The sequence below is a fragment of the Pleurodeles waltl genome, chromosome 4_2 (genome assembly GCF_031143425.1).
Source record: "Pleurodeles waltl isolate 20211129_DDA chromosome 4_2, aPleWal1.hap1.20221129, whole genome shotgun sequence".
In the NCBI taxonomy this organism is placed as follows: Eukaryota; Metazoa; Chordata; class Amphibia; order Caudata; family Salamandridae; genus Pleurodeles; species Pleurodeles waltl.
In genome coordinates this window covers 736,477,359-736,489,604 of record NC_090443.1, presented here as the reverse complement: position 1 = coordinate 736,489,604, position 12,246 = coordinate 736,477,359, and the positions used below count along the sequence as shown (strand labels likewise).

The 12,246-nt window shown below is 43.8% G+C and overlaps 1 protein-coding gene across 5 annotated transcripts in view; it reads right to left on the bottom strand.

Moving 5' to 3' along the window:
• RPAP2 (RNA polymerase II associated protein 2) overlaps positions 1-12,246 on the bottom strand; it is a 419,624-nt gene that overhangs the window by 225,085 nt on the left and 182,293 nt on the right. For all 5 annotated transcript variants that reach the window (XM_069232353.1, XM_069232357.1, XM_069232356.1 and 2 more), the window contains one exon: positions 3,386-3,466. In XM_069232353.1, coding sequence (XP_069088454.1) covers positions 3,386-3,466 — 81 coding nt within the window. The remainder of the gene's footprint in view (positions 1-3,385; positions 3,467-12,246) is intronic.

Below are 12,246 nucleotides of genomic sequence, written 5' to 3'. Positions count from 1 at the left end.
TCGGGTGGTGGTGCGTCTCCAGAAGTTTGTGAGTTTGCCCTTTTCCGGGCTGCTCCTACTACCACTGAATCAGGAGTTAACTGTTGTGTAATGTACACAGGGTCTGTAGGGGGAGGTTTATATTTCTTCTCCACCCTAGGTGTGATGGCTCTGCTCTTGACTGGGTCTTGAAACACCTGTTTGGCGTGTTTTAACATGCCTGGTAACATTGGCAAACTTTGGTACTGGCTGTGCGTAGATGACAGGGTATTGAACAAGAAGTCATCTTCTATGGGCTCTGCATGCAATGCTACGTTATGAAAAGTAGCTGCCCTGGAAACCACCTGCATGTAAGCAGTACTGTCCTCCGGTGGTGATGGCCTTGCCGGGTAGCAATCCGGACTATTATCTGAGACCGGTGTATCATACAAATCCCATGCATCCGGGTCATCTTGGCTCATCCCTGTGTGCGTTGGTGACTGCATCATTGGGGGTGTTTCTACTGGGGACAGATGTGGCGAGTGCGGTGGCGATGGCTGTGGAGAAAACTGTGGTGGTGTTTTCTCTTTAGCCATTTTGCTTTTGGCTGCATTTCCGCCTCATGGAATGCAAGCTTCCGCTTCATCTTTATTGGAGGAAGAGTTCTGATTTTCCCTGTGTCTTTTTGTATATGGAGCCTCCTCTGGGTATGGTCTGGCTCTCCCATGTCCAGTTCTTGTTCAAACCTGTGGCCTTGTAACTGTGAGGAAAGGCCCTGTTCGTCTGTATAGGAGCTGTGTTTCGGCTCCGAGGCTGCATGTTTTGGCACCGAAACCTTTTCGGCAGTCTTTTTCTGTTCCGATAAAAACCTTTTTGGCTTTCGGGGTGCCAATCTCTCGGTGTCGAGTCTGGTTGGAGCCGGTATCTCAGTATCTCGACCGGAGTCTGATGTCTTCGGCTGCTGGGAGGCCTTTTTCGGTGCCGATGTTTGGTCACTGTGTTTTCGGGTAAAGCCATGGCCTGTTGGCAGTGGCATCCCCTGGGCCTTCATGATTTTCGAGTGAGTTTTTGCCGGGGCTGGTTTACTCACAGTTTCTTGCCTCGTCGGCTGCTCACTCTCGGGTTCGTCCGAGTCCGAATCTGGAATGGAGAATGTCTCCTCTTCTTCGACGTCGGGGTGTCCGGCCGGTGTTGACGCCATTTGAAGTAGTCAAGCTCTACGATCCTGCAGTGTCTTCTTGGATCGAAAAGCCCGACAAGCCTCGCACGTATCCTCTTTGTGTTCGGGGGACAAACACAGATTACAGACCAAGTGTTGGTCTGTATAAGGATACTTAGCGTGGCAGTTGGGGCGGAAGGGGGTCCGTTCCATGAGCCTTGGAGATGGACACGGTCGGGCCGACCAGGCCCCGCCGAGGAGTCGAAGCCCCGAAGGGCTGCCGGAGCTCTTCTTTCTTCGGTGTCGATGTGCTAGCACTAACCCGGTACCGAGCGCAAACAATACCGTCAAATTTTCTGATTGATAACTATCTTTTCCGAACCGAAACACGGAGCGAAGAGGAACACGTCCGAACCCGAATGGCGGAAAGAAAACAATCTAAGATGGAGTCGACGCCCATGCGCAATGGAGCCGAAAGGGAGGAGTCCCTCGCTCTTGTGACTCAAAAAGACTTCTTCGAAGAAAAACAACTTGTAACACTCCGAGCCCAACACTAGATGGCAGGATAATGCACAGCATGTGTATCTACAGCTACACATGCCATTGAACATATAAATATGTAAAAAAAAATGTTTAAAAGAAACTCAGCTACACTAACATTCCATTTAAAACCAAAAACGCAGACTAGTGTGGTCTAAACAACATGGCCAATGACTTCTTCCTCAATGTAACCCTACATCATCACATACCACTCCTTGGAGGTGTTGGTAACTGAGTAATGGTATGCAGCCACAACTGTGTGCATAAACCATTGAAACATGCCGTATCAAATTGCACTTCAAAGGGGATGCCCCTTACTAACAGAGATTTGGGATGGGTCACTAAACCCATTTTCAAGTCAGAAAGGCTTTTCCAACCACAAAATTGAGTTAATGTATATACCTAAAAGCCACTTTGCGGTGGCAAACCATGGTATTTTGTGAATAAGAGGTTTTTCAATAGCAAAATTACTTTGTACATCTGGCCCTAAGAGAATAGTTAATCAGAGTAATGAGATTACAGATGATTACTTAGGGCAATGTCTCACCATCCTCTTCCTCTTTTCTGACCTGTATAACATAATGAGAAGATAGCCAAGAAACATGTTCTTGCTTTGACCCAATCTATCTAGAAAACACCAACCAAAAAGCTGCCTTAAGCACCTGTGAATACTTATTCAATAATGTAAATGAAGTCAGTGTGTCATGTAGCACTGACAAAAGGACTGTTTATCACAAAGTCCTGTGTACTAGCCAATCACATCTAACTTGTAGATGTAGATGAAAGCTGGTATTTGGAGACAGATTTGCTCATCTAGCCTCTCTACTGCGAACCTTGAACTGGCTTCGAATTCAGGTAAGAAAGTATTTCAGAGTACTGTTATTTACTTACATATTTATACCCATGACATCTGGTATAATGCAATTCCAATGCTGTGCCATTTTCTGCACAATTATAGATGTGCCACACTCGCCACGTAATTCACCATCTGACGCATAATTTTCAGAGATTAACAAAAACATGTTTCCATCTCAAATGGATCAAAAGTTACTAAACGTGCTGCCACGTTTTGCTACGCAACAGTAGGCCACCTTTCGATTGCTGATTGCTATGTTTAGGTGTTAAACCTAAACTGGTACAATATTGTGTAAACTTGGCTCAGACAGCGTTAACAGGAATATAAACAATAACATGGTGTAAACTTCACACTTGTATAGCGCACTACTCACCCGTTAGGGTCTCAAGACGCTGAACACATACTGCTGTGGAACCCCTCCTGGCTTTTCCCTGTGAGGCACCCACTCCTGGGCAACCCCTAGGGTGAAGTCAGGCATCCAAGCGCTGTCAGGGCCGTTGTGGAGATTAAGCAAGCTACTGCCCAGAGTTACAGAGTGGTACCCATCAATTAGATTAGGCACTGAGGCGAGAATTATCTGGTCCAAGGGAACCGAGCCCAAGACCCACCGAGGCGGGAACTGAACCCTGGTCCCGGGCCAGATCTCTGCATCAGGGTCTGCCGCTCTAACCATTCTGGAAGTGATACTGCCAAAATGTGTCACAATACAATTTGTTTTTTCTAACTGCATAATTTAGTCAATCCTGTGCATAGCTTGGTCCTCTCCGGCTGCCTGATTTCAATGGCCTTGTTCATTCTGCCGGGAATAAAATGCAGTACAAATGTGTACAGTGTGGTATGGGACAACGAAAATACAACATGCATACACTGACCTGAAAGTTTTCACAAGATTGTGAAGCTCAATGCAAATGTCACCGTATGTGATATCAAGAGGTACCAGGATAGCAGGTAAACTGCAAAAAAAAGAAGATACATAAATTAAGTCTCAAAATTATGTGTGTTCACTATTTTTTTAAATAATGGAGTTCTGCGTACATGCAACTGCCACACAAAAAGCAATTTCTGCAAACGTAGTTAAGAACATTTACTCCATAGTTAAAAATTAGGTTAAACCTAATATGATCTGAATGTAGGATGAGGATTTATTGATGGAATGAGGGCAGGTAAATCCTGGCTTACGCATTGGAACGTTGCACTGGGCAAGTAAGCATGAGTCTCCATAAACGCTGTCTCGGATTCCAGCAAAGAACACATCCATAATTGGTCTATTGTGCACTTTATCCATGGTATTCCCCATGGAGACATACTTGTGGGACAAATTATCCTTTTCTAATACAGGGCACATACTGAGCCTTACAGGTACTCTGGCATGGTAAAAGGACAAACAGTGGTATGGGAAGGGAAGGAAGTGAGGGCTAGATTTTAACACGTCCAACATAAATTACTACATATACCCAGGTGTTATCCAAAAGATATATTCAAAATGGACACTGGGTGGCTCCTAACTGAAGATTTACATGTAAAGAACGTCTGAAAGTTGTAGAGCAAGAATGTATCAGACCTAGTCTATGACTGCTAGAAAGAAATGAAAAATCAAAGACCTTGGAATTGCTGGCTAATGAAAGCAGCATACATGTGGTCTTAATTTATACGATTTGCTGTGCTACCTTACACCAGAAAAAAAGAAGAACTGCAGAGAAGAGGCAAAGAGAGAAATATTAAAAGATTTGCAATCATGCGTTTATGTTGGCAATGCTCAGAGGTTTGCTTGTTGCTCGTGATCTCGAGAACAGACCAGAGACCCAAAGCGAAGTACAAAGTTAACTGAGGCGATACCCTGGGAGTTGGGAAAGTGACCAGGAAAGAGTTACCTGAGAATGGTTACATTTGCTGTAACTAGAAAACGTGGAAGGAGGGGAACCAGGTGAAACACGGGTGACACTCAACAGTTGTTCAGATTGCGAGTGGAGCAAGGTCTGCAAACTGCTTGGAAGACGCAGGCCTACATTTCGAAAGGGACACTGGAAGCCACACTTTGAAGTCTCAAGTCAGGAAGTGCTGTCGAGATGTGTTTCTAGTTTGCCTACCTCAGCTGTATCTAGGGGTCTCTATATCGTTGGATTTGTTGGAAAATTGATTGTTATTACTAGAAGTGGGGGGGGCGGGTTAACAGAAAAAGGAGGTTGTTGTTTTTGAAGAACAGTTTTCCATAGTTGTGGACACAGGTCGCTGTGTTTTAGGAACAGGAGTGTAGTAATTCTACTGTAGATGAGTGAGGTTCATATAAATAGGTTTTCGAGTATAACGCTTACTTTAATGGTGACAGATGACAAGATTATAAGTGAGAATGGAAGAATAGGTGCTTAGTCTAAGAAGGCTGGTTCTTAGAGGGGGAGGAGACGGGGCTTTGATGTGGCTTTATGCTTCTTCATATATTTGGTTGACTTAATTTAGTGGTAAATTTGGACAGGCTCATTACAGAGAGCTTGTTATTTGTTGTGTAAAGTATAAAAAAAGCTCAGTTCAAAGTCAGATAATTTTTAATAGTTCAAAGAATCAATTCTGATTTTTGAAGAGACACTGTTTTTGTTTTTGCTGTGAGCATTGCTTAGTGTTATTCTGAGACACCTTGTTGTACTTGAATGTTCTACAGGATGATTCCGATCTTTTCCATTCTACTTTTATCAAACTGTAAAGACATTAGACAGTTGTTTTTTTCTGAATCCGTGTGCGTTGTAGAGAAAGCAATTGCATATTTTGTTTGCAAGATCGAGAGGTTTATCAGTCGAGCAACCTTTCCTGTGTCACAAGGCAGTTTTATCAGATAGTATGTTTTGGAAGCATGAAAAGCATAATTGTTCTTGCACTAAAGTCAAATGTGTGGTGTATCCAGAGGTGCGTTAAATATTCACTTATTTAACCTATAGGTGGAACATGGCAGGACGTATGTGGGCTACTGTTGCTGGAAAACTGCCCTAGGACACCAATCTATATGGACCTGTATCTCATGAAAGGCTGGAGTCAAAACTTTCATGTGTTGGAGCCACCCAATGTCCTTGTGGCACACACAACAAGCAGGTTACCACTAGCAACTGGGTAAGCGGGCTTTAGCATTGGACTCTTGTTACAGGATTAAACCACAATATCTTCCAAACCCCAAGAGAATGTCAGTGGATTCCCACAGCTAAACAATCAGGTAATGCAACTCATACAACAGGATACCATCTTAAGATGCTTGATAAAAAGGAAAACAAATAGTGTCCCTCTTGATATCAAAACATGACACAGGAGGCTCAAAATATGGATGCCCACAGGGCAGCTTACAGTAAAACAGGTTGCCATACTTGCAGCATAGGAATGCCTCCTAAGGCTCCTCACAAGTTTTGCAAAACAAACACATTTTGCTTGATTGTGGCTAGCAGGGTTACAAGTCCATGTGCCTGCAGAGATGCTCACTTCCTGAGAAGGCCTTCTTGCAGGTTTCAATCAGATGGCCAAGCTCCCTCTTGGTAAGGAATCTGCTCCTTTCTATTCAAGAGGCCGCACAGCTTCCTTTTGTTCCAGTGTAGGTCACCACAGTAAGACTGTCTCCTCACTCCTAAAATTGTTTTGCAGAATTCGGAAAACAACAACTGGCACAGTTCTGTTCTGTCGGGCATCTCTCTGTGCTAGTGCAGATGAGCTTTTTAGATGTCCCGATGCATACAACACACCGGCACAAAGAGCATACTACTTTTTATATTCGGTGCACTGGTGAAATATCAGAAGGTAAAAATACTGGGTGCCACGTGAAAAGATCTTAACTCATCCCACCCCAAAGGCGAGGTGGGCGCAGTGTAGGGTGTCAAAGTGCGATTTAAGCAATTTCCTGACTGCTCTTGAGAAAGCACAAATGTGGTTACCCATAGATGACAAAAGAATGAGTCACAAATTAAACACCCTGAGAGGGGATCATCTGCCTTTGTGGAGGTCTGTAATTAGATTTGCATAAAAAAAGGTTTAGTGTTTGTCTTTACTGTTCAGGCAGCACGCCATGCTAAAGGGACATTGCAGACAGACACCAGACAGGAGTACACAATGCTATGAGGCCTCAGAAGTACAACTCAAGGGAATACTTCAAGGACAGGAAAGGTGCACAGATAAGGGCATCCTGTACTGCATAAAATCTTTCCTTGACAAAAAAAGACCATTCGTGCTGCATGGGGTCTCCATTCACACCACACGTATGACCAAACAAACTAAATACGTGCATGGGCAAGTGAAAAACTCCAAATATGGGTAATAAGTAATTTTATAGTGAAAGAAACAGTAGACTCTTCTCCGAGGGTCAGATGCAAACATTTTCACATACCTCACTAGAATCTTAGCTCCCACCAATACGGCTCTGCCAGTGGGACATCAAAATGAAGGGGGAACCTTTAGTTGACTCACATATTGCTGAGCACACTAACAGCGAAAAAATAGTCAAGACACAAAAGACTGAGCAAGATGGTAAAGCTATCCTTGCCACTGAAGTACTTTAGTCTCTACGACCTGAAGAAGAAGGAGGGTCCCTGAAATTAATATAGTAGCTCAACCAGGGAAATAGAAGCGGAGGCTGCACAGAAAATAATGAGCTACCCTAGAATCATATTTCATACATAGATACAAGGCAATAAAAAGGGATATATAACAATATTCATCTTATAATGTATGTCAACACTTAAAAAACGCTATATGTCCAATCTGGGGCTACATCACATATTATTCATAGTCTACATTGTCATGGATATCATTACACAAAAATACAAAGTTATTATATCAATATTTTATTAGTCACTATTAAATACATCATAAAACAGTACCTACATCATTCATACCACATTCATTCTACACTAGTATGTACAACAATATACCACAAAATAATCAAATATTAAAATGTAATCAAATATCAACATATATATAATGTAGAACCAATATAAATTAAAAAAAAATATATAAAGTCCAATCTCTTAATATTCTTATATGATGCTCCAAGAACATAGTAGGGACCAAAGGCCTACGGTCGTTTCGGGGATCCTCTCATAGGGAGGTCACCTTCATCAGGGCCGTTCCCAAATCTATATTCAAAGGTGGATGCCAACACCATCAGACAGACATATATATCAAAAAGGGGGCTGATGTCTTGATATATGCCACTTGAAATAGGGATATCTAATATATAAAAAAAAACACATAGAAAACATGCCTTGTAAACGCGAAATCCTAAGTCCAAACGAGTTAGAAATGCACTATGTACAGATTATATGCACACAGACCTACTACCACATGCAGTGAACGAGTGCAAAAGACAACACCTCACATTAAGAAAACCCATTAGTGTGATAAACACCAAAAAAGGGTATGTGGAAACCAAGAGATGAGAAATTAAAAAAGAAAAAATTATAAGCTTATATCAATTAAAACTTTAGTCTCTACACAACCCTACCATGGAACAAATGCACTGTTTGTGTCTCACTCTCAGTAGATTTAAAACAACCATTGTTCAGATCTTTGGAAGAGACTACGTTATTTTCTTGAATGGAACATCACATATTCTGCTGTGTGATTATTCTGAATTGTGTCTTTATACAAACTAGTTGAACATAATTCGAAATAGAATGGACTGTTCCTTGACCGACCAGTTTACAGGTGTCTTACTGTAATAAAATACAATAGACTAACTTCAACAGGTTCACAGGAAAGAATGGGAGAGTAGCAGTCAGTCTAGTTTTTGATAAGCTGTTGATTTCTCCCCACCCTTTTTAGGTTGAGCATAGCATCGTGCAAGCGCTGCTTTTCCTACGTGTTGGTATGTATCTGGGCTTTTAACAACGCTCACCGCCTGCCCATCACTATCACTCATTCATGGGCTTGCCCTTCAAAAATCCTTTGATGACACTGGTAAATGGTTTACGTTCATCCCTCCTTGGGGAGGTTTTGTTACCACCTTGGCCATCGCCCCTGTTACATTGCTAATTGCCTTTTTGACAATACATTTGACTGTAAGCAAACTTCTTTTTCTTTTTGCGTCTCTCCTTCGCGCTGATGCTCATGGTGGACGTGGTGCTGTGAATCGGCTCCCTTATGTCAACTGTTTTACTCTTCATTTTCAATTTATGTGTCAAGAAAAGTCCTGTTAGGAGTTTACAATGCTAATAACTCTAATTCGAGCAAATGCGTGACCCACTGCATTGCAAATGCTTGTTTAGAATTTGGATCCTATGCAGCATTGCAGTGTCTAGTATCTTCCTGAAAGGTTAAGTGGTTAGTAACGGGCTTGCATTGCTGTTGTGAAAACTTTATTTGACAGTACTTGATCTCCATGATGCAGAGGACTTCAAAAATTATTTTATTAGTATTTTCACAACACTGCACAAGTAGAGATTGTTGGACCTGGCCTTTTCTACAGGGTCATTCCACAAACCTTTTGCCTTCTCTTCCTAATTTTTCCAACCCTTTTTGGCTGACGTTATGACTCTGGGCACTTCATCACTGCTAATCAGTGCTAAAGTGCATGTGCTCTCCCCTGTAAACTTGGTATATTTGGCTTATACCTGATTGGCACATTTAATTTACTTTTAAGTCCCTTGTACAGTAGTATCCCTCGACCCAGGGCCTGTAAATTAAATGCCACTAGTGGGTCTGCAGCGCTGCTTGCTTGCACCACCCACTGAAGTAGCCTTTCAAACCTGTCTAAGGCCTGCTAGTAAAGAACTTGCATGCACAGTTTGCTGAAACAGGGACCAGGCATCTAAATGTACTTGCCAGGCATCGAACTCCCCTTTTGCTACGTGTAAGCCACCCCTAAAGTAGGCCCTAGTTAGCCCTATGGGCAGGGTGCTATACATGTAGAAGGCAGGACATGTGCCTAGTAGTGTGGCCTGTCCTGGTAGTGACAAACACTCTATTTGGTTTCTCATTGCTGTGAGTGCTGCCCTCTCATAGGATTGCATTGGAAATGCCCTGCCTTATGACTAGGAGGTATTGTCTGATTTATGAGGGGTAGCGTAGGCATGTTTGGTATGGTTGTAATGGTAGTGAGAAATGCTGCTTACTGGTGTAAAGTGGATTTTTTATTACTATTACAGAAATGCCACTTCTAGAAAGTGAGCATTTCTCTGTGCTTATGACGCTGGTTTTTTGCAGCTTGACTCCAATCCATATCTGGGCAGAGTGACAGCTGGGCTCTGTGCATACTTTTCAGACAGCATGTACACAGGGAGGGTGGAGGTGTCACACAGGTGCATCTGCATTTTGAATGGTCTTCCTGGGCTGAGAGAAGGGGGAGGCGGGCACACATGCATCTGTAAAGGCTGTGCCCTGGCCTCACACAAAAGGGTCGTTTACTCCCAACTGATGTTTGGAGCCTGTGCTGAATTGGAAATGCTCTGCAAAACTCAGTATTAGTACAGGGGATTTTCCCCCCACAATTTGGAGAAGAACATACTTGGAACTGGACACAACACTGCTGGATGGCCTCTCCAGGAACTGCCTTGGACTGCTGATGTTGTGCTGACCTGTGACCTGCTGGGTCACTAGGAGGATCTGCCACTATTTGCAACTCTTGTGCTGGCCTGTTTGTTGGGACTTACAGCCCCGTGCTCCCCCCTGTTCGGTCTCCAGGGGCTGAGTGCTGTTGCCCCTGCATCTACTTGCTCCTAGGTGCCTGGAAAGTGCTTCCTTTCTCAGAGCCTATGCGCTTTGTGAAGCGCGTTTTGTGAGCGCTATTGGTTTTCCCTGCGTTGTGCTTTGAAAGTGCTCATTTACCTTGCCACTATCATCGCCGCAACCCGGGCACTTTTAAATTGTCCAGCTCATCAGAAGCGTGCTCCTTCCAGTGCCCCTGGGGCATGACAAAAGTGAAAGCAGAGCGAGAACGCTCCTATCGATGTCCCAGGGTGAGGTATGCACCAATGAGCGCCTCTGGGGTACCAGAAGGCCCTTTCTTTGGACCAATCACTGCTGCGGCCCAGCATGCTGCCAGAGATTAACGCACCAGGCCAGGTGCGGGCGAGTCCAGGACCAGACGGGCGGGGAAGGAAGCCTCAATGATGGCTCCCCGCCCCACTGGGCCCGCATTTGTTTCCTGAGGACGGGCAGGAAAGGAAGCCTCATCAGAGACTCCCCGCCTTGATGGGCCCCCTTATCTTGTTTGCTGAAGATCGCGGGTGGGGCGGAAGCCTCGCCGTAGGACCCCGGCAGCACAAGGTCTCCTCTGTTGCCCCCTCATTAGGGTTTTGGCATTGTCCCACAGCCCCCTTGTTGAGGACCCATAGTGGTACAGGGAGGGGGCCCGCAGAGATGCCAGGTCCCAGGAGGGGCCCAGATAGAATAAACAGAGGGGGTGGGTTTCAGCCTCCTCCCCCCAATCACCAGCGTGCCCCCCCCCCCCAGCCCTGCTTAATCCTAGTTACTTTGTGGCACTGGATGTGCCTTCATCATTAGAAACAGGTACTCTTAAAGGGACACATCATTTTCTAATGTTCCTGGTACGGGCATTATGGACTGTTATGCTAGCCTGTTTTCTCTTATGATGTGTCATATCTTTGCTGATGTTCCTTTTATGGGCATGACATGCTTTTGATGACTTGCCATATGCTTTCTAATGTTTCTGGGTGTGCATTTATGATATTTTTATGACAAGTGCTTTTCTTTAGTAATGTGATTCCTGACTACTGCTTATGTCGCAAAATAATAAGTACGCTGTGCACTATATGTGACTACTGCTGATCTCTGTAGAGTAACAGTATTATGTAATGTTCTGACAACTGCTTGGGTAGTAGGGTATTACTGACATGTTATGTTTGGTCTAATTATGTTTTGTGCAATACAGTTTATATTTACGTAACTTTGTGTTGTGTTCCCTTTGTGATGTATTTATTGTGTCACGTGTGTTGTGCAAACGCTTTACACATTGCCTCCGGGTTAGGCCTAACTGCTTGTGCCAAGCTAACAAGGGGGTGAGCAGGGGTTATCTTGGGAGTGTAAACGCACAAGGAGTGTGGGGTGCTGATAGAGAAAACAGGACTCTTGGGGCCTGTTCAGGAAGCGCTGGTTGATTACGTAGTCAACAAGAGAAGTATGAGTGTGATGAGTGGCTAGACCTTTGAGGGAGTTCCCTTCACGGACTATGTGGTCTCACACACATTATAGTGTCATGATTCATCGTATGACCACCTAGCCCCACCCAGGTAAGATGATACTACCTGGGCGGACTCAACCTCGTTGTTAAAAGAAATGCAAAGGGAGTGCTGAAATGTAATCTAGCTGGATAATACAAGGGATCCAGATACAGGTTGTGAATAATACAATTACCTTACAAATCACCCATTTTGTTTGAAGACTTTTTAATATAGGTGTTTGTAGTTAAGAATAAAAACAGGGGTGAAAACTCAGTCGAGGATAATGACTCAAGGGTCTAAAAATTAGGAACCAACATGTTTCTGCCCACGCTAAGAGCCGTAAGGTCTGGGGCATTCATCAGGGTCGGGAATCACTAAAGATGGAGAGCAAAATTATATGCTCAACAGAAAGATAAGTGCTCAAAAAACTATATATATGTGTAGGGCCTTCCTGAGTACTTCTGGGGGAGGGGGGAGGCTAAAAAGAAAGAATAGGATAATGATAAATGGTTGTGAGGTAATTGTGCCACTTCAATTCAAACCACAGCACACTAATGGTGCCATAAACATGCCGTGGGCAACACACACAT